The sequence below is a fragment of the Furipterus horrens genome, unplaced genomic scaffold (assembly GCF_987537825.1).
Source record: "Furipterus horrens unplaced genomic scaffold, mFurHor1.1.pri manual_scaffold_8, whole genome shotgun sequence".
Taxonomy (NCBI): Eukaryota; Metazoa; Chordata; class Mammalia; order Chiroptera; family Furipteridae; genus Furipterus; species Furipterus horrens.
The window spans coordinates 38112587-38135125 of record NW_028327178.1 but is presented as its reverse complement, the minus strand read 5'-3'; the positions used below and the strand labels follow the sequence as shown (position 1 = coordinate 38135125).

The 22539-nt window shown below is 42.0% G+C and overlaps 1 protein-coding gene across 1 annotated transcript in view; it reads left to right on the top strand.

The window, feature by feature from the left end:
- LAMA3 (laminin subunit alpha 3) overlaps positions 1–22539 on the top strand; it is a 267981-nt gene that overhangs the window by 152042 nt on the left and 93400 nt on the right. Inside the window, exons 24-32 of the mRNA XM_090285716.1 lie at positions 4673–4833; positions 7950–8058; positions 9769–9866; positions 10737–10881; positions 12454–12580; positions 12664–12803; positions 14343–14458; positions 15618–15829; positions 16731–16938. Of these exons, the coding sequence (XP_090141842.1) occupies positions 4673–4833; positions 7950–8058; positions 9769–9866; positions 10737–10881; positions 12454–12580; positions 12664–12803; positions 14343–14458; positions 15618–15829; positions 16731–16938 (1316 nt within the window). The remainder of the gene's footprint in view (positions 1–4672; positions 4834–7949; positions 8059–9768; positions 9867–10736; positions 10882–12453; positions 12581–12663; positions 12804–14342; positions 14459–15617; positions 15830–16730; positions 16939–22539) is intronic.

The following is a 22539-nucleotide window of genomic DNA, read 5'->3' as shown; positions in this document are numbered from 1 at the left end:
AGTCCACTGTATCCTTCCCTACCTGTGCTGTGTGTGTACATGCACATGCACACGCAGAGATGTATGCCTACGTGCATACATATATGTGCATGTGCATTCATACATGCGTGCACGTGTTCTCCAGACAGCAGAATGTACAGTTGAGAAGGGCTAACCTCCAGGAAGTGATACTGATGATTCATGAGGAAGTGTCCTTGCCTCTGACTTAGCCCAAAGCCACAGCACTGACTTATTATATTTGTATGATGCATAAAACTAAGCCCTGAGCTGTCCAGTTTATTTAACAGTCCTTTTTGCTGTTTGATCCAAATGCCTTAGATGTGCCTCTCCCTACACATCTAAGAAGGAATACAACTGCCTCAAAACTAGAAATAACCAGAAGTTCCAGAAAACCAAGCTGCATGGAAGTCCAACAAACAAAAATATAAAGAAGAAATACTCAGCCAGACAGTTGTCCCACTTATTCCCCCATTACTCCCACTTGACAGAGAAGGAAAACTCTGACTCCAAAAAACCTCTGCTGCCTTGCGGCATACCTCTTCAGGGGAAAGGCTAAGGGAGTAAACCCCGACAGAAAATCCGGAGCCGGAGTCCCTAAGGCGGTTTGACGTTGTAGTCAACACCGGCAACTCCTGCGGCGCACCTGAAGCCAAGCTGTATTGACTCCGTCTTTCCCTTGGACCCTTCAGCTGCGAAGAGAGGGGGGGTCTGCTGCATGGGCAACAGCAGACCCTCCATATCACCCTGCCCAGGCTCTGTAGCTTCAGCTTCACTGGAGAGGACACTCCAGCGTCATCACAAGATGTTGATTCAACACGGGAGGAGACAGATACCGTGTCACTCCCGAGTCGGACTGCACAACCATTCTCGGCGGTGCAGATAGACTCTTAAGAAGCTACACCATCGTCTCTCGAGACGGACGGCTGCCGACGAGTCTCTGGGCCCAAGCAAGGCAAAGTCATTTCCTGAAAATTCTCATCACCACACCGCCATCATAGATATACTTTTCATCTCACTGTATTGGATCCTTTTTACCCCTGACCATTGGAATTAACTCTAACACACACTCTCTCTCTCTCCTTCTCTCTATCTCTCCCTCTCTCCCTCCTCCCCTCTTTAAATTTGCTTTCTCATTTTGGTAGATGTCCTCCAATGGTTTCCTGAGAAAGTCCACATAGGAGGTACATTTTTTTGAGACCTCATGTATCTGAAATTTCTCTATTCTACTCTCAATATTGATTTTTTACTTTGGTTAGATATACAATTCTAGATTAAAAATTAATTCTCTCCAGAATTGGGTGACATTTCCCTACTGACTTCTAGTTTCAAATGTTGCTGTTGAGATATTACATTCTGATTTGCAATTCCTTGGATTCCACCTGCTTTTCTTTTCTTCCTTCCTTTCTTTCTTTTTTCTTTAAAACTTTTGGGGTCATCTATTTCTTGTTTTCTGAAATTTCACAAGGATGTGCCTTGATATACTTAGTGTGTCAGTTGGGGAGCTGGGCTCTCAGCAGACCATTTTAGCCTGGAAACGTCTATCCATCCATCATTCTGGGACACTTTCTTGAGTTATTTCTTTGATAATTTATTTCTTTATTTTTAATCCACCTTTCCAATTTCTTTATCTTGTTATATACCTTGGGAGATTTCTTTAAAATTTTCTTGCAATCCTGCCCCCCACACACACACACCTACAACACACACACAGACACTTAGGTTTCAGCTTTTTCTGATGTATTTAGTTAAGATCATTTACTTTCTAGCTTCCAAAATTTTGCTTATTTCTCTGGTCTGTTCTTTTCCTATTTCCTGTTCACTTTCTCTTTGTGGGTTTATGATTTTTAAAAATTGACTCTTATTTTTATGGAGTTCTGAGAGGGAAGATTATTAAATATGTATGTTTAACCAGAAATTCCTAAGATGGAATTTTTTTAATATCTCCACTTGTTTTCATTTATCTTTCTTATTCAGCACACCGTCATTTTTTATAAGGGTCTCGGCAATAGCCTCCTAATTAGCTCACCCACGTCAGTTCTTGATCATTACATCTACCAATCCATGCTCCATGCTATAGGCAGCATGCTCACTTTGATAGAAAATCTAGTCATCACTGACCCTTGTACCCCACCCTCACAGATTCATTCCAATAACATCTTATTGCTCTTATGATAGAGATAAAAAAATTTAATGGCCTATAAGACTGTTGCTCTTACCTCCCCATTTTTTCACACCTCCCCTTGCTCTCTGTTCCTCACCTCTGTGGCCTGCCTGCACTCTTTTGGACTCACATTATATGCTGCCCTACAATTGCATGTCATAGGGTAACCTGCTGCGGGTTGTTCTTCTGTCTGAATGCTTTTCTCTCCCCGCATGGCATGGTTATCTGCTCCTTGCCCTCCTGTGCTCAGCTAAGTTATTTCTTCTTTAGGAGGTCTCCCCTCTCTCCACATCTCTCTGACTAGTTCCTGCACCCCTCTTATCACCTCTTCCAAGAATTCGTCATATGTGTAATATAACATTATATTTATCTAATTATCTAATTATTTGATTAAAGTCTGAGGGCAGACATCAGGTCTGTCTTGTTTCCCATTGTATACCCATCACCTTGTGATAGGCTGGCACAGAACAAGTGTTGAACAAGCATATGCTGACCAAGTCATTTTGAATCCTCACTGCGATGTCAGATGTGTCAGTTATCTTTGTGTAAGAAGCATATTTGATACGTCCACCTTTTCTGTTTTTATCCTGAAATACTGATGAACGCAGTTCTGTGCTATAAAAGTGGAAAGATCCCTCCAGGTTGACAGTGGTTTTCTTTAAATTCCCTTTTTTAAAAAATAAATAATTGATAATAAGCAGCAAACAAAAGTTTCTCTTTTCCATTCTTTATGTCTTTTATATGAGTTTCTTAAAACCCACTTTTATCATCAAATATATTCAAAACCCTTCCCACAAGTTGTCCAAAAATCAGCCCATAGGACTTAGAGTGGAAAGAGTAATTTATGATAGTGCTATGATAGCAATGGCAATCAATAATAACTTCTGGGGGAAAACTCAATACATCATGGGCCTTTGTGTGGGGTAAAGACAGACAAGTCCTTGTCTGGAGAAGCCCAGGGGAGAAATGCTTGTAATAACCTCTCCACACAGACAAATGGCAGTATCATATTTCACTCTGTAACATGGGAAAGTGGTGTGGATAATTCGCAATTTCCCACCCAAGGGAAGTCTTTCTGTTATTTAAGTGATAGAAAAATCACTGTGGAAGATGGCAGTTGTGTGGTTCAAAGCTGTGCAGAAGGAAGAGGAAAGGTGAATTTCCTGAAGGCAAGGGACAGGAGGATTTTCATTAAATGTGGTAACACTTGGCTGGGCCTGATCTTATGAGCTGAAATAGGTTAAACTGCTAAGGAATGTAGTTCTAATATTGGCTCAGGCATTAAATATGCACATATGCTTTGATCCACAAGTTCTAGTTCTAGGAATCTTACAGAAGTACTAGCATAATGAGATATACATTTATGTATATGTATATATGCTCCTGTATAGGGGAGATCATATAACATGTGTTATAGGGAAAATGAGAGACAACTTGAGTGTCCATGAATAGAGGATTAGTTAAATTACTTTACATTCACATTATGGAATGATAGGCAGCCATTAGAAAAGTGAAGTATGTCTGTATGTACTACTATAGACACATGAAATACTTTTGAGGAAAAAAAGCAAGTCATGGCGAAAAGCAATAATCACAATTGTAATCATTGCTGTATACATAATGCTTATGACATGTTAAATACAGTTCTAAACACTCTTCATGTATGAATTCATTTAATCCTCACAATGGTTTTAAGAGGCAGGTACTATTGTTGTCCTCATTTTTACACAGGAGGACACGGAGACACACAGCTCTAGGTCACTCAGCAAGAGGCAGCATGATTCCAGATCCCAAGTTCTTAGCCAATAGGGACAGGCATACTTCTTCTGTGAAGGGCTAGACAGTAAGTACTCTGGCTTTGTGGGCCATACAGTCTCTGTCACAACCACTCAGCTCTGCCATGATGGTGCAAAAGCATCCGTGATGGCCTATTATGATTACAGCTTTTCTTTTTCTAAAAAAAGTACATACATGTGCATTTTCAGACATAGGAAACAGTTTGGGAATATGAAAACCAAGCTATTATTTATCATCATCCCAGCAGTAGAATGTGTGTATCACTTTACATTATTTGCATTGGTATAATTAAAAGTTTCTTTTAAAATGAAAGAACAGTTAAAGACCCTCAAGGCATACTTCCATTTCTCTTATCTCCCATTGGAAATTTCTTTCTACTTCAAGTTGTGGAGTGTCTTTTACCTTGAAAAACAAGGCAAATATATGAATAGAAAGAGTAGACACTCCTAAATATAGGGTTGCTATATTTAGAAAATAAAAATGCCAGATGCCCCATTAAATTTGAACTGAAGATAATAATTATGTGTTTATCTAAGTTTCATATTTAATGGAGCATCCTGTATTTTATCTGGCATCCCTACCTATAGGATTGCATGCCTCAAAATGATGACATAGGAAACTGTTTTCCAGGTGTCTCCTCAGTCCTATTTTCACCATTGCCCATGTAAACACACCCAGTACATTTCATGTCTGTCTGCTTGGGCTCTCTGACAGGTGGAACTGCACCTGCAGCTACAGGTCCCGCAGGTTGGCCACTACGTGGTTGTGGTCGAGTATTTCACAGAAGTGGAGCAGCTGTCTGTGGTTGAAGTGCACATGGAGAGCCCTGGGTCTGGCCTGGTTGGACAGGTGAACGTCTACAGCTGCAAGTACAGGTAATGAGTCCTGCCCTGGGGCTTCCTCTGAAGCTGAACAGTCAGGAGCTCAGCTTTAGAAACTTGGATTTTTATCTGGATTGGAAAGTTGTTTTCATTTTGAGGCTGATCTTGAAAACAGGCAGGTGCTTAGTTGAGTGATCTGACACCAACACCCCGTGTGGGTATGAGGAGGCTTCTCTGTAGGCAGTGTCTTGAAAACATTGCATTTCCTTGAAAAGCTGTGTGTTCTACTTACCATTTTGGCTCAGATTCATGTGAAGCAGCAAAAGCTTTATATTTTATTCTCTGCCACCCTGAGTGGTACATTGAACTCGGTGTTTTCATGTCAAATGCTGTGTAGGGAACATGGGTGTGTGGCATAGGGAAAGTCTTATTCTCTGTCATGCCTGCCTTCCCAGCTTACCCTTCAGAACTGGAGATAATTAATGTTTGATGATTGTCAGGTGAAAAATAATCTGACAAAGGATTTTAACTTTTCACTCTGATATTCATCTCTTGTAAGAGCTCTGACAAGGATTTATTAAAAATTGTTTTCTTGGCATAATATTTCAAAATGTAGGCAAATATTCAGAGTATACTTTAATTCAAGAATCAGTACAAAGGATGTTTCCACATGAAATTGATTTTATGTTCTACTTGCCATCTAGGTACTGGAAGTCAGAAGCAGTGGGTGGAGAATGGCAATGAACTCACCCAGTTCATGGCCAAGGCCTTGAACATTTTGTTGCCTCTATTTTCATATCGCTTATTGTCAAACCCAAGATGACCTGAAGTAGTTGGATATTTTTTGTTTTACAAATAAAAGAACTTATGGAAAGAATTACTTTTAGTAGCTTAGAATGGAAACTTTTATGAGACTTGATGAAATGGTCATTGAATTAACATCACACTCTCAACAACCTTAAAAGAAAAACTACAAAAGTTTTTTTCTTTTAAAAATCTTAAAAAAATAATCCACCCCTTTCTCTGGGGTGATGATTTAAAAAACAAAGAATATGATCATATTTGGATTTTAATTGGAGCACCAGATGGGCCAAAAAATTTCCCCTAAGTGTTCTTTCATCATCTGAAAATGTTAGTTTCATCTATAAGTGACATCAGCAACCACTGGAATGTACACTCCCAATGGGTGGGTCCTCTCCACATGAGTCCTAGTGACTGTTGACCGCAGGGCCTGAGGCAGGGCTTCTGCACACCCTGTCTGTCCAAGTCCTCCTCCTTGATTAGTTCTCCTTCCAGGGTTCATGGCCTGATCCCTACTCCATGAGATACAGAGTAGAGAAGGCTAAGAAGACACAAGGAATCACTCCTGCAGCCCCTGGTGACTCTGAGTTATTTCAGAAGAGGCTGAGAATACATATGCCAAGCAGAGGAGTGATTTCAAAACCAAAAGAAGAAGGGGTACCCTTCCAGGATTCCATAAGTACTGTTTCATGACCTTTCTGTTAACGACACATTGGGGGAAGAACTGCAAGGTACCCTGCCAGTCATTTTGGCTGTGGACATGACAACACCAAAGTTCTCCACTACCAGGCTCCATGATTAGAGTTCCAAGACAGTATCGTATTGGACCAGGAGTCACTTCTATTGTGTTTGACTACTCCCAGAATGGCCCCATGGTGTTTATTTACTTGTCTAAAATATTTCCTTTTTCTTGGCTTTTTTTGTGATGTGGACAAGTGAAAATGAACACGCTACCTATACTGCAGTCCAAAAATGTGAAATTGGGAAATATTTGACCCATGAAAACCTATTTCAAATCACAAGCCCTTTCAACATTGCAACACCTCCTGCTGAGGTTTGAACCTTTATCACCAGCATTTCTCAAGTGAGTTCTATATAGTCAAAAAAACCAACATCCCAGCAGAAAAGTAGTGTTTCTAGTGGGAATACCATTTTTCAAAACAGTCCTGTGATTAATCCAATCTGCCCTTCATAAGAGAGGTGATAATTAATAATTAAATCAATTCAGTTACTACTGTTAGTCTAATCTTAGTAAGAATTTAATAGAGGATAAGGATAAATCTAAATCTAAGTGAAGCGTTTAACATATTTAACTTCCAGAATTATGCTCGAATCCAAAAGGAATACATTTTAGTTGACAACACTTGGACCTCCATTTATATGAACAAAAAGGAAAAGAAAATGACTGTTTATTGAGTTTCTAACATATGCTACAAACCGTGTTTAGCTCTTTATATGCTATCTCATTTTAATTCTCACCCCAAAAGTCATTGCATACATTATTTCAAATATAGGGTTGGGCAAAAGTAGGTTTAAAGTTGTGAGTATATGAAACAATAAGTTTATTTTTATATTGTTATTTATTAATTATTGTATTATATTCCATATGAACAATTGTAGACCTACTTTTGCCCAACCCTATATTTCCCAGAGACTATCATTTTGTTTTAGTATGTCACTCATTCTAAATTATACCTACAGACAGATGAGTTCCTACAGAGTAGGAAGTCAGAAATATTCCACAAGAAATACTTCCTTCATGGGTTTTACCATTACAATGTGTTCTTGGTTCAAAACTGTGACTTTTTAAATGTTCCTAAATCCTGTATTTGACCTGATGGGATGGAGGGAAGGTGCACCACTGGTAGAAATGAGGAAGAAAGGATGATAAGGAACAGACTGGGCTTCCAGAGGCAAACTCTGGGTATCTTACCACGTCATGTAAGGCGAGCCACGCTGGCTGATGTGCCATGGAAAGGTGGCTGGGAGCCGAAGGGCAACTTTAATCACCAACAGTACCACAGATATTGGTAAATTTTCAAGAAGGCTGTGTCTTAAAAATCAGACATAATTGGCCCTGGGGCTCTTTCTCCTATGATGAAACGAAGTATTGAATGCATATTCCATAAAGCCAGTGGCAAAGGTAAGCAAGGCGTTTGGCCCTGAGCGGTGCAGCTCAGACTACCCTGAGAGGTTCTTTTCCCATGCGGACCGTGAGCTGCACCCCAGCTCAACTCATCATGCAGGAAAATGCACTGTTGGCCACTGGGTTGTAACAGGAAAAACGGAGAACAATCGGCCATCCCCAAGGAAGGCACACGGGAGGGAGACCAGGGCAGTCAGGCTAAGAAAACTGTTTCCTCTTGCAGTGTCCTCTGCCGGAGCGCAGTGACTGACGGCCAGCGCCGCATCGCCATTTATGAGCTGTTAGCAGATGCGGACCTGCGACTCAAAGCACGTCTGACCCGATTCCTTCTGGTATGCGCATTGGATTTGAGAAGCATTGGTTGATATCTATGTTTTTAAAAGAGTTTTTTAAAATTTTGGCTGAATTTTAATTACATTTATAAAATTAACCCTGTGAAGAATTGCCAGTCTTATGATGTTTATTCTTCCCATCTAGAAATCTATCTTGCCTCTTCTTTGTTTGAGCTGTTTTTATAACACCCAATAAAGTGTAATTGTCAGATTTGAGCACATCTCATAAACCCTATTTTATTAATTTTTATTCCTTGTTACTATTATGAATGAAATCACTTTTGTCATTTTATTTCCTAGTTTTTTATTGCTGGTGTAGAGAATGCACTTGTTATGCTTTATATTGTTTCTCATTTTACTATTTTATTATAACTATTAACTTGTTGGCAAATTCCTTCAGAATTTTAAAGGTCGCAACCATCTAGTATTTTTCCCAGACTATTATTAATACTCTATTTCAAAAAGAGTATTATTCAATTAATTTGATATATACTATTAAGACTTAAAATGCCAAGTTTGCAGATTAAATATACTTCGTGTCCACCCTTTTAATAGCACAACTTAAATGTTGAGAATTATGATAAACAGAGGCAATGAGATCTGGGCTAGGAAGGGGTGGTCAGATTTATAATAAATATCTCAGGGAGCATAAGATTATCAAAGTATGAAGCAACTTCCGGTTACTGCTAATATTAAGCACACATCGCACCATGGGAAATGCTAGGGAGCCTGTTCTAGTATGTTTTAAATATTTGTGCTTGACAACATTAAAGCCTTTGAGTTTTTTCTAAAAAGTACCTGAAATCCAATTTTGAAAAATTACTCTATAAAGTACATAATAATTTAAGATTTTATTTTTTTAATTACAGATCTCTTTTTAAACATAACAATCCAATTGAATCCCTTTTCATCTTTGGAAGTTGTAATGGGGCTGAATCTTCATCTTTGAAGCATAAGTTTGTCCTTTTTGAAATAGTCAAGTATTATTCAGAGTGAAGGCTGACGGAATATAAGCTCCATGAGGGCAGGGATGTTATCTTTCTTGGTCTTGCAGGATCCCCCCAAATCTCAGTGCCTGGCATGTAGTAGATGACCAATAAAAATTTTTGTTCTTGATTCTAAATGGCTTTATGATCAAGCTGATAATACAGTCTTGATTTAAAATGAAATATATTGATAAGTTAATAACTGAGTTTCTTGCATGACTCAAAAATTAGCTCTGGAGATAGTTCCTTCAAAAAAAATCCCAAAGTGCCTGAGACATGAGTTATCTTCTACTAAGAAGGATGATTTGTAGCAGGAGCAGCCCTCACTCTGAATATAGCAAGCTCCCTGGCTGCCCACCACACCTTGCCCTCTCTTTGCCTAGGGGTCTGGAAAGCCAGCATCAGCTCAAGGCAGGAGAGGGAAAAAGGCACCAAAATTCACTGGCAAAGAATTGTTTTTGAACTTTCATATGATTTTGTTCACTTACCTAATTATTCCAAGGGCACTTTAGTCACTGGCCTTGAATAACAATAAGAAGGATTTGTTGCCCACAATGGAGCCACAGGGAATACCATCATGCAATTTTTACTACTTTAAAATAACAATTATAGTTTCTCTGGATGAGTTTTTTACTTAACAGCTTTTCTAAAGCATGTGTTTGACCATACCACTGGTTTTGCTGATAACTGCAATGTACCTTTTTGCATTATATTTGCTTGACAGCATCAAATTTGTATCATACCCATTGAAGAATTCTCACCTGAATATTTGAAACCTCAAGTAAAATGCATTGCGAGTTATGGGCCATTTGTTAATCAAAGGTAATATGTTTTCTTTCTCTGTCCCTTATTGATGCTCTGAGTGATACTGTAATGTTTGTAAGGCTGCAGCTTTATACCTCACTTCAGAAATGATCATAGGTCAAGGTGCTAAAGGCTGGTGATGAATTTAAAAAACAAACAGACAGGTAAATCATTTACCCCAGAAGTCTTTCCAGAATTCCATAACATCAGGAAGCTGACACGGCAGCAACTGGGGGAGATGGCTAAGCTGAGCTCCCACAGGCAGTCACTGTTCTATTTTCAGCTCACTTTGTCTGAATCTTTTAATCCTTGTGTCTGTCCGTCTGAGGCTCTTCATTTCTCCATGGAAATAATGACCCACCTCCAATTGTGTTATGAGAATTAGTTAACCAACACTTATTGGGGTTTCGGTAGAGTTGTTTTGCTGTAGATTCAAAAATAACTTATAAACACAGTCAAAATCTGTGCACATGGTTAGCACTGTGGAATCCAAGACAATGAGAGCTGGTTGTGACTAAATAAATGGCATGTATTTGTTCTCTTTGTTTTTACAGTTTCATGGCAACAGTAATGTTGAGAGGTATAAATAATAATGTTTCATTGCTTTGATCTCATTTAACAATTAATTTTAGTTCCAGAAAGGAAAGTTTCAGTAAGGTTCTATATAGTTTACTTTGCCTCAGAATTAGGGTTTTTCTGTTTTAGCTCATTGTATTGTGAAGGCGGCTGGAATACACTGGCCGCGATAAAGATCACCATAGTCCTCTGGTTCCCCCAAGACTGGATCTGTCTGAACCTCACACCATCTTATGCTATATCTTTACCAATGAGCATTTCTCCCTTTTTTGGCTATTTTTAAAATCAGGTTTTAAAATATTCTATTTTCAGGGCTGCTTGTGTTTCTCTATCCTCCGAAACTCCTCCAGCAGCATTCATTTTGGATGTCCCACATGGTGGACCTCCCCCTCTCCTGCCCCAGGATCCTTCACTTTCTACCGATGTTGTTACTGGTGTCACCTTGAAGGCACCTCAGGTAGGACTCCCCCAAGTGTGTTGCTTCTAAACCAGTGGTTCTCAAAGTGTAGCCCTGAACCAGCAGCCTCTGCATCACCTGGGAACTTGTTGGAGATGTAGATTTGCAAGCCCCACCTCAGAACTACTGAATCAGAAACTCTGCAGGAGGGGCCCAGAAACCTGTCTTTTTAACAATCCTCCCAATGAATTCAGATGGAGGATTCCAGGTGTGAAGGTGTCTGGTTAGTCCTGTCTATGACCACCCCTTCCCGATCCCCTCTTTCCCTCCTGCATCTCTGCCTAAAACATTTGGCAATTTTTTCATGGCCCATCTAGTGATACCTCATATTTTCATGGGCTATTGCCATTTAACCTTGTTGCGTTTGTAATCTTCCCAGGTTGGAATGTAAGCACATTTAGAATGGCCGCTGTGGCTAACACATTTTTTGTATCACCAGCTGCACAAGCACAATGCCTGGCAGGAAGAAAATTCTCTATAAACATTTATTGATTAATCACCTAGAGCATGAAGGTGAAATATAGTAAGGGAATACAATTTTTTTCCACTGTAAACTACAAAGTCATAAGACTTAACATTTGTTTTGATGATATTATGTCCTTATAATACTACAGATGGCTTGTGTCTGATTCCATTCAATCAATTAGGAAATTAACAGATCTGAGAAAACGTAGTAAGAACTCATATGGGAAAGGAAGCTGAAAATAGTAGAGGGGAATGAATTGAGATCAAGACAATAGAGTTCTAGTCCTGGTTTTGTTACCAAGTGAATGTGTGACCTTCAGTATGTTACTGCCCTCTCTGAGTCACAGTCCTCATCTGAAAGATGAGGATAAACTTCTGTCGTTGTTACTTTTGTAGGGGTTTTTGGGGAGGATTTGAAAACACTTCTTGCTCACAGAGACTTTCTGGGGAAGGCAGGGCTCACACTCAAGCTTGAACAAATTGAGGGGTATGACTAGTTTTCAGTGTGATTGGGTGGCTGTGAGGGGAGAGGAGAGGAGTTCAGGGTGAGGGCTCCCTCTCCCAGGGGCTAGAATTTGTGTGGTTTGAACTTCCTGCCTGTGCCAAGGGATGAGCGCCTGGGCTTTCTTATTGGCGCATCCAGGTGTGGGGCAAAAGACAAAAAGGTGATGATGGTCTTGCAAAGTGTCAGTGGTCAGACTTGCAGGATGGAGTCTGACTCTTTGTTACATGGTCGTTACAACTAGTACTTGACAAACATATGCATTTCTGTTGGGTAGGTATTTAGGACTGCAATTGCCCAGTTATATGTTCAACTCTGGCAAAACTGCCAGTTTCTCAAAGTGATTGTACCAAATTACACTGTCTTCAACTTCGTTATGGTTGAACCACAGCTGGTTTATCTATTCTGTGATTGGGGAACAAACATTTGGGATGTTTCCAGTGTTTGTGATTACAAATATAGCTGTTGTAAACATTCAAGTGAAGGTTTTTTACTTCACTTGAAATACCTTGTTTCTTGGGGTTTTAACCTCAAAATATCCTGTGATTCTAATTATTCATAGCTCTGCAGCTTGGGGATTTTTTTCCCCTCACTTTTCCTTCTAGAACCAAGTAACCCTGAGAGGACTCATACCACGCCTGGGCCGTTATGTCCTTGTCATCCATTTTTATCAACCAGCGTACCCAACATTTCCTGCACAGGTGTCTGTGGATGGAAGGCAGCTGTGGCCAGGTAAGCTGCAGGGAGCAGGCACCATGGTGGCCTGTGTGCCTAGGCCTTACAGATGTGTGACAGGACCTCCTCTTTCTGCCCAGGTGTCTTCCATGCCTCTTTTTGCCCCCATGTCCTTGGCTGCTGGGATGAAGTGATTGCTGAAGACCCAGTTGGGTTTGACATCTCGGAGCCTGAGGTGGTTGTGACTGTGAAGGTTCCAGACGGAAAGTCCTTAGTATTGGTGCGTTCTGCTTTTCCCTCTGCTTGCTCTTCATGTGACTGCCTTGGGTGGCCATTCTGTGTGTCTGTTTGGTTCATGACAGTAATTCCTCCAAGGAATGGAAGTCATATTTACAGAAAAATATTTAAATCTGACAGTTCCCTTTTACCAGAAGCAAAAAGTATGTGACAATTAAAATCAAGTGAAGCTGGAATAACAGAGATGTAAATACAAGACATACTCCCCTGCGAGAAGCTCTGGTGAGGAAGTGCCTCACGCTCTACCAGCCGCCCTCACTCCTCCTCTGACTGGTCTCTCTGAAGCATTTGACTCCTTTGTTCTTAAAACTCTTCTTGTGGCTTCCATAACCACATTCTCTTTGTTTGTTTGTTTTCTTTTGTTTTCCCCGACTTTCTCCATAATTGTTCTGTGATTTCTCTTCCCCTTTGTCCCCATATACTGCTGTCCCTGCAGTGGGACCCAAAGCCCTTTATTCTCTCATTCCTCTTTGAGTAACATCCGCTGTGCCTGTTGATTCTGTCCTGCCCTCTGTAAGAGTGACACTCACATCTGTGAATTCATCTCTGATTTTTCCTGGGCTCCAGACCCATCATGGGACCATCTACTGCATATCGTTATAGTCAGAGATCTCACAAGTCCCTCAAGCTTAGCATGTTACCTGCACAGATCCAGGTACCCTCTACCTTGCTCATTACCTTGGTTGATGGAATCATGGTCACTTAATACCCATAAAGCCGTCCACAGAGCCAGGCAGCCTTACCCATGCCCTGCTCTGTGGCCCTCTAGTCCTTGCTCATGCCTCGTTCTCTCTCTGAGAATGACATCTTCCTAAGGGCAGGGGAGTGACTTTATTTATTTTGTCTCCCCTGTGCCTAGAACACCACCTGGCACATAGTTGTTGGAAAATGTTTATTGAAAGAATAACATGAGACCAATAGTCTCTCTGTAAACTGTACATTGGTGAGTAGTTGACAGAGACATTTGAAATTTCCTACAGCATTTGTTACTGACATAGTCTCATTTATACAGGCTCAGAGAACCAGGCAGAACTTTTAAAAACTCGGGCTACAATAATTCACAATAGAGTATCTGATATAAAATGAACTTCAGAAGCAAACCATGATACGAGTTTCTGCATTGGTCCTGCCATTTTGGTTTGCTCACCTTTAAAGATATAAAACAGCAACACCTGTAGATCCAGGGGCATCCCAGGGATGGATTCCTTGGGATCCTGGGCATCCTGACAGGTCCCTACTTAATCCCCAGGTGTCCTGTCCCTGCCCACCATCCTAGGCTGCTGCTCTCTGAGCAGGTACTCCAAGGACTGTGCCCTGCACTCATCATTTCTTATGTAGGATCATAGGTAGAGCCTTTAATACTGGCGTAACAGTGCTCTTGTGATTCTTTTTTTCATAAATCCTGTTTCATTTGGTCTTGGGTTTAACAATAGAGAACACTGATCTCAGTACAGAGAGCATAAAGAATGGCAGGTTTGCCCTGTTGCTGGAAATCCAAAGACATGGTCACTGTTTCCTTTAGGTCCGTGTTCTCCTGGTGCCTGTGGAGAATTATGACTACCAGATATTTCAGAAAAAATCAGTGGTCAAATCATTGGAGTTTATCACCAACTGTGGAGGAAATAGTTTTTATATTGAGTAAGTATTACTTTGTGGAAAGGACCTGAGATGCATGAGGTTCTCCCACATTCCCACCCAGAGCCAGGCTGAGGGAGCTGCTGGTGCTTAGTTTGTCTTCCTCTCTGGCCCAAGGGAGTCCAGGGAGCCCCAGGTCTGGGAAAGGAGGTGCTCTTCTCTGCATACATTTTCCTACAACAGGCCTCATCATGCACATCCAAGCAAGATTTCCACTCTCAACTGTGATCTCAACAGAGGTTCACCCTCCAAACTGGGATTCACGGGCTGCTCAGGAGTTTCTCTTCCTCTTTGCTGCTTCCTGCTTTCCAACTCAGATTCCTATAAGATACGACACAGGGCGCCCTCCACTGGGAAGCAAGGCAGCCCTGATTCCCAGTCTCCTTTGCCACTTGACTAAGCAGAGAGTGTCGCTGAAGGGCGGACCTCCCCATCCTCTCCCTCGAGTCCTTGAATGCTAAGAGCCCAGAGCAGCCTGAGAGTCAGCTCCTATTCTCTTCTGCAGACCCACCTGGCCCCCTGTGGGTTTCCTGAGGAACCCAGGTACTCCAGGCAGCATGGTAGGCAGAAGCCACGGATAAAGGAAATATTAGGAGCAAAGGCTCTGAAGTCCAACAGCTGTGGATTTGAATGCCTGCTCAGCCACTCTATAGCCCTGTGGCCTTGGGAATGTTGAGTAACCTCTAGGAGCCTCAGTTGCCTTATCTCTGAAATGGATCTTAGGCCTAACTAGTGGTTGTGAGGTGAAGTGAGATGCAGGAAAAGCTTCTAGCATTCAACACTCAATAAATGTTGACAATTCACCCCCCCCCTCATTATTGTTATTGGTGTACCAGTACACCTTTAGGTGTAATTTTTTTTGTAACTTCTTTATTGTGATATAATTCGCATATCATATAATTCATTCTACAGGTAAATTTTTACCCTTTTATTCCAGTCACCAAAAGTTCCCCCCACCAGTCTTGTGAGGTGATCTGGAGTGGAGGGGTGCGGGGAGGGGTGGTTGTCACTGGCTGTGAGTCAGGGATGGGGTGTTCTCTCATTCTCTCCCAGATTCCAGAGCCATAGTCCCCCCCTAAAGACCCTGCTTGGTGAGGAAGGTTGGGACTGTTTCTGGGTACTCCTCCTGGGATAGCACCAACAGTTGTTTTTGTCTCCACAGTCCTCAGACAGCCTCTGGATTCTGTAAGAATTCTGCCAGGTCCCTGGTGGCCCTTTACCACAAGGGTGCACTGCCCTGTGAGTGCCACCCCACTGGGGCCCTTGGCCATCAGTGCAGCCCAGAGGGTGGGCAGTGCCCGTGCCGGCCCGGCGTCACTGGCCAGCGGTGCACCCGCTGTCAAACAGGCTACTATGGATTCCCACACTGCAAGCGTAAGTGCATCTTCAGGTCATCCGAGGTGGTCTCTGGTTCCAGGTGGCTGATGCTCATCTGGATCCGGGCTGCTCTGGTTTCACTGGGCTAGAGACTCACCTGGAACTCTTGTAGAAATGCAATTTCTGATTCAGGAGGCCTGGGCTGTGGCCTGAGAGTCTGCATGTCTAATACTCATTATACCCATGCCGCTGGTCCATGGACCACACTCTGAGTAGCAAGACAAATACTTGTGTTTCCCAGTCTATGTGATCCATGCACTTGGCAAAGCAGGTGAGTGTAAATAGCCTCAAGCTTCAAAATAATGGACAACTCAATCTCCTTCCTAGAGGAAGCCTTTTCAGATTTTGCAGTCCAACCAAAGTTGAGAAGGGAGGAGAGGCAGCATCAGAGGGCATAGTACTCACTAAATAAGAAGCCTATGTACCTTTCCCTAAGAACCGCCCTGCTGCCTGAGATGTAGGGTCAGCACAGGCCATGCGGCAGCTGTGAGGGGTGCAGGTGTGGTGTAAACAGAGTCTCCACGCGGAGACCAGCCTTAGCCTAAGGGGGGTCCTGCTGCTGAGTCGTTCCCTGATGCTGGGCTCAGTGCACTGCGGTGATGTGGAGCCTGTGAGGAGCAGAACCCTCTGATGAACAAGAGGCCTAATCTTAGAGCCAGTACAGCATTCACACACTGTATCATACACTGTATCCATCAGGAGCATCTGATAGGGATGCTCTTGGCCCAAGAAACGGTCTTTTATATCAACTATGATCGATAATGCCCTAATGAAAGAAAAGTAAGACATTTCTCCCAGACCCCTTGGAAGCTTCTGGAAGTCCTGGCAGTTGATACAGTCTTGCTATACATCAGGTAGCATCTAGCTCTTACACTGTATCTCTCTGTCCCCTGGCTAGCATGCAACTGTGGCCGGCGCCTTTGTGAGGAGATGACGGGCAAGTGCCTCTGCCCTCCCCGCACGGTCAGGCCCCAGTGTGAGGTGTGTGATACACAGTCCTTCAGCTTCCACCCCCTGGCTGGCTGCGAAGGCTGCAACTGCTCAAGGAGGGGTGCTATTGCTGGGGCTGGCACCCCGGAGTGTGACAGGGACCACGGGCAGTGCAGGTGAGTCCGGGTGCATTGACCTGTTCGGTCCTGTCATGGGGAGGGACAGTGCCATCTGCCCACACACCAGTCATTGTTTACCATGTCTCACAGGTTTGAGGACTGCACCATGTTCACCCCACTCAGAATGGGTTACATGTGTGGAATAACTTGTGCCTTCAGGCAACCCAGCAGAGCCTGGGTGGGTAGATGACCAGTTGCCTGAGGTCACAAGCTGCCTTGCCTATTCACTGCAGTATCATTCTTGTTGTGTGTGTCAAAATGTATGCTTGACATTATCAGTTTCTTCTACTGTGTCACCTTGTGGTGGGCCCCAATCCATTGTATTTAGGAATGGACTCCAAAGCTTCATTCTAGGGTTAGCGGGAAGTTTTGTTAAGGACAGTGCATAACAAAACCTGACATCCTCAGGCCTGCCTCCCTAACTCAGGCCAGTTAGAAGAGGTAGTAAACCATATACTTTCTCCTGCCTAATGCTTTACTGGCCGGACTTTATAAGCTCTGGCTCAGTGTTCCTGCTACATAACCCACTATCTAATTCTTTCCAGCCTCTTCTCCTAAGAGACTGCATCCTATTCTTCATCCCCTATTGCTGCTCTCCAGTCCTGCTGAGATTATGCTGATCACCTGGAATCATGTGACATCAGCTGCTGGTTTTCAACGCAGAGCCTGACCTGCACCTGTCTGAGCCAATGTGGGGGTTCAGTGGGGGTTGTTTGGGAGCTGGGAGGGAGACAAGGTGGGCAGGTATGCACTAGAGAGACTACCTGAGAGTGGGGCTGCCCCCACGAACACTGATAGGTCCAATGCACAATTGCCAGGAGAAAAATGGCAAACACTGGCTCAGAGAGTTGCAGGTCAGGCTGTGCATTGAAAACTAGCAGCCCAATCCAGGAGATCAGCCTGATCTCAGCATGACTAGAGAGCAGCAATAGGGGATGAAGAATAGGATGCAGTCTCCTAAGGGAAGAGGCTGGAAAGAATTAGATAGTGGGTGATGCAGTAGGGAAGCTGAACCAGAGCTTCTGAAGTCTGGGCCAGTAAGACTGTAGGCAGGAGAAAGTATATGGTTCACCACCCCCCTATCTTTCCTTCCCCTGCCCCCCATACACACCCAGGCACATGGATGTTTCGGCATCTGTGTCCCTGTGATTGAGGTGTGAGAGCCAGGAGGGGCTTCTGCTGCTGGTACCTGAGGGCAGCTGTAAGTGTTTTCTATGGCTACTGTAAAAAACTAGCACAAACTAAGTGGCTTAAAACAACAGAAATTTATTCTTTCACAGTTCTAAATGCTCCAAGTCCAAAATCAAGGTCTTGTGTCATGCTTTTTCTAAAGGCTGTAGGAGATAATCTGTCCCATGCCTTTCTCTTACCTTCTGGTGTTGCCGGCAATCCTTAGATTTCCTTGTCCTGTAGATGCATCACTCCAATCTCTGCCTCTGTTTCTACATGGCATTCTTCTCTCTTCTTTTCTTATAAGGCCACAAGTCATTTTGGATTAGGACCCACCTTATTCCAGTATGATCTCATCTTGGCTTGATTATATCTGAAAAGACCTTATTTCCAATTCCAGTAAAGCCACATCCTCAGGCATTAGGGTTTGGAACTAGAACATATTTGGGGGGCACAAAATTCAATTCTCTTTAGCAGCAAAGTTCACTGTTCCTATGGAAGGGCCCTTAGCCACACCTTAATTGTTGCCTGGTGCCTAGCAACTCCTTTGTACTACCAGGAAGGAAGCTGAGCAAAAACTTGAGTCAGGAAACATTCCAAGCCTTTAGATCCACAGGTATGAGTTCTTCCTGAGTCAACTCAGTTGCTTATCCTGTTCAAACCGTGAGCATAAACCGATGTGATTTGCACAAAGACTTCTGAGGCAATATCTACAGAGTTTTTTATCACAATCTATTAACATATATTAGGTTCTGTTCCCTCTGATGCTTAAGCTGTTCCCTGGAAGGGAATATAGGCACTTTGTTCATTACTGAAGTCTCCGCATCGTGTACCCGAATGCACCTATGGGCCTGTGAAAATGTCTAACTTATTCCCAGTGAGTTGCTGATGTCTGAGGAGAATGGCACTTAGTGTGGAAGCACTGGCTTCCCAGGACCAGTGGGAATGCTGCAAAATAAAAAGATGCCCTGTGCCCGGGAGTTGCTTGCATCTTGTGACTAGAGAAGATGGCTAAGCTCAAGGGATCAATATGTGCCAATCATGAGCTGATGAACTTTATAGGAAGTAGAGAGAAGAAGTTGTGAGTGGCCCTGTGACTTCATTATTGATCTAGATTTGCTTCTCCAGGGAAAATTACCTCCATCCCTCTGTTTCAACCCCTGGTCCAAAAAGTAGCCGAAAAAGTGGCAGAACCTTGTAGCTTTGGTCCATCATGTGGCCATGTCACCTCATTTCAGCTGAGCTACATGATGTTTGCTCCCATTACCTCTTCCACTCTTTCACCGATGGGTGTCAATTTTTCTCTCCCAGCTAACATCCCCACTATGCTTTCCATCTTTTCTACAACTACAAGGACCTTCTCCCCTCAAATAGTGAATATTTCACAATTATTTTCCATCACTGCCTTACCATTGACCCCTCCCTTTTCCTGTTCTCATCAGTGCCATCTCCTTGTCTTGAAAAACAAAACTTTTTTATTGGCAGGACGGGAATAGTCAGCCATACCCATTTGACACCAGAGCTCCAGAGTATTTATAAGTTAAATGTGTGGCTCTCAGTGGCAACACCCACAAGGAAAAGAAGAATTGAATGTTTCTCTCCATGAAGCTAAGAGAGCAGCACTGATGTGATCTGCCATCTTGTTTTTGAAAGAGGTTCATGGGAGGGTTAGACAACAGTTGAAAGACAGTTAGCCAAGCCAGTTTGTTGCTATTGAAATACTTCTGCAGTTTCTGAGTCCAAAACCCACCCACACGCAAAAGGGCTTCAAAGCTCCCTAGGACACCCACCAGACCAGAGGACACTGTAGAGTTAAAACTACCTTTGGAAAAGGAAATCCAGGGTGTTATAAAAAGGGAAGCAGATTGAATTAGAAATAATGGTTTTCACCTTACCATATTTGAAGAACAAATCAAAGGAAATGATTCAATGTCTTCCTGCAAAATAGGTTTGTAAAAATCCTTCAGAAGAAAGAAAAGTCTGACAAATAAGCAGGATAAGTTGGGGGAGGTGCCGGGGATGTTAAAATCCTTCAAGGGTGTTATAGCAGAAATCTGGATGTAAGAAAGGCTGAAAGGAGAAGAATCCACTTGAACAGCAGACTAAGCAATGCATAACCTTGTGGAGAAAAAGAAAAAAGAAAAAAGAAGAAGGAAGAGTGGAGAGGATGATAAACAGGGTTGCATGGAATGGTTATTAGGAAATGGAAGTCCTGGGCAACAATGGAGCCCAGGATTCTTCAGTGACCCCAATCACAGCTGCATTGAGATACTTGGAGCCCTAAATACTGAAAGTGTTATAGTGCCCCCATATATAATTAAGAATAAAAACTTACTAAGCCTCAAAAGAAGTGCAGGGAGTTACAACAAAGTTTTGTTTTTTTCATGACTACTTGAGGTTTTCTTTTGAAAGCCAAACATCCAAGTGAAGAGTTTGGGGCTGGGATGGAGGGTTAGGAACCAAGTGCATAGGTTAGAGTGAGTGAGGACTCCCTCAGGAGAAGGTGCAGACACGCAGAAGGAAAAGCCAGTGTTTAACCCTAGAAGGCAAAGGAACCAAGAAGGAGACAGAAAAGCAGTTCTTCAGCAGGAAGAGAATCAGTAGAATTCACTGTCTGAGAACTAGTGGGAGAGATTTAAAAGGAAGTAGCTGGTCCAACAGAATACATTGCTGAGAACAGAGCCTCACACACAGTGTCTCATTGCTGCTGCCACAGAAAAAGAAACCAAGAATGCAGCTAAGGAACCATCTATGATGGAGAGATTTATCACAGTATTTTCGGTAAAAATTCTAAGACGCATTTTACAAAACTTCACTAACCAATGACAATTAGTAGTCTGAAAAATGTTTAACTCAGGACCGAGACAGGTCATATAGTTTTGCCCAAACCTGAGAAAGCATGACAGGAATGGAATCTCATTGACCTGCATCATACTTAAACCAAGGCATGATTGTTTAATAACCTAATGGGATGACATATTCATTCATGATCAAAGTGGATTTGTTATGAAAGGGCCCTTGGCAGATAATGTAAGAAAAACTTTCAGTTTACTGTGTGACTATAATTACACTAATTGCTCATGGTAATTCCAGTGTTCATGCTAAAAAAGCTTTTGATTGCTGAAAAGCATTATATCTTTAGAAGATATTAGAGGAAAGAATGCATTTTTCACACAGAAAAATTCCTAATGAAAATGAAGAATGTGTCTAGAAAAACCTAAAATTTATATAAAAGAAATAATCAAAGATCCCTGGAATTTTCAAAAACAAAACAAAACATTTCTTTTTTCAGTTATACAACAAATTCTCTTGCTATTGTACCAATTATCAGAAATCACAAAGCTTAATAATTAGAATTTTCAAATTTTCTTTGACTATAGGTATTATACTAAAAGAAAATCAAACTGTTATAAATGTTAATCTACTTTAAAATTAATTACAAGAATAACTGCAGCAATCTACAGTACTCCCTCTTTACTTAGTTAAAACTGGTATGGCAATTTTAGAAACAATGGGAGTAAGTAAAATTGGAGCCATAAAACTGAGCTCTCTATCCACCTTTGTCCTGAACTAGCTGGGAGACCCTGGGCAAGTCACTTTGCCTTCTTGGATCTCAGTTTCCTAATCTATAAAGTGAAGTTTGGTAAAATTATCTCTAACATCCCACCTAAATTTAAAATTCTGACTGTATTTCTTCTTCAATCTCTGATTGTATCACAGAAAATATTATATTGTATAAATACCAAAAGGTCTATTATTTTGGCCAACTCTATCTAGTTTGAAGTCTTAAAGATGCTTATATTAATCAATTTCATTTTTTATAGCAACACAATAAGTTAATCAGATATAACAGCAAAGGAAAAAGTACGTATACATGGGCTTTTAATAATGGAAGAGAAGGGGCCCTGGCCAGGTAGCTCAGTTAGTTAGTTAGAGCTACCTGATACACTGAGGTTGCAGGTTCAACCCCTGGTCAGGGCACATACAAAAACCAAACAATAATGGATCAATAAGTGGAACAACAAATCAATGATTCTCTCTCTCTCTCTCAAATCAATTTAAATAATAATAATGGAAAAGGAGATAAGCCATCAAATATGTAGAACAAATAAAAGAACTAGAATATCCTCAGATTTTGCCAATCAATAACAGATACTGCTTTTATAAACTGTCAGGCTGTCAACCACTTTCAAGCTATTTTAAGACTGATTAAAGGAGATGGCAGTTAACCTGGACATTCAATGAAGCCACGTGTACAAATGCGCCTTTTCAGAAGCAGGGCAGTGGTAATAGGAAAAGGCTTTCTAGGTGACCTCTATTGCAGCCAATCCTCACAGATTTACTAAATGTTTGTGTTAGATGGAAAAACACAAAAGGTCATAGACCTGGCGTTCTTGCAGCAGAAGTGCTTCCAGCCAGGCATAAATC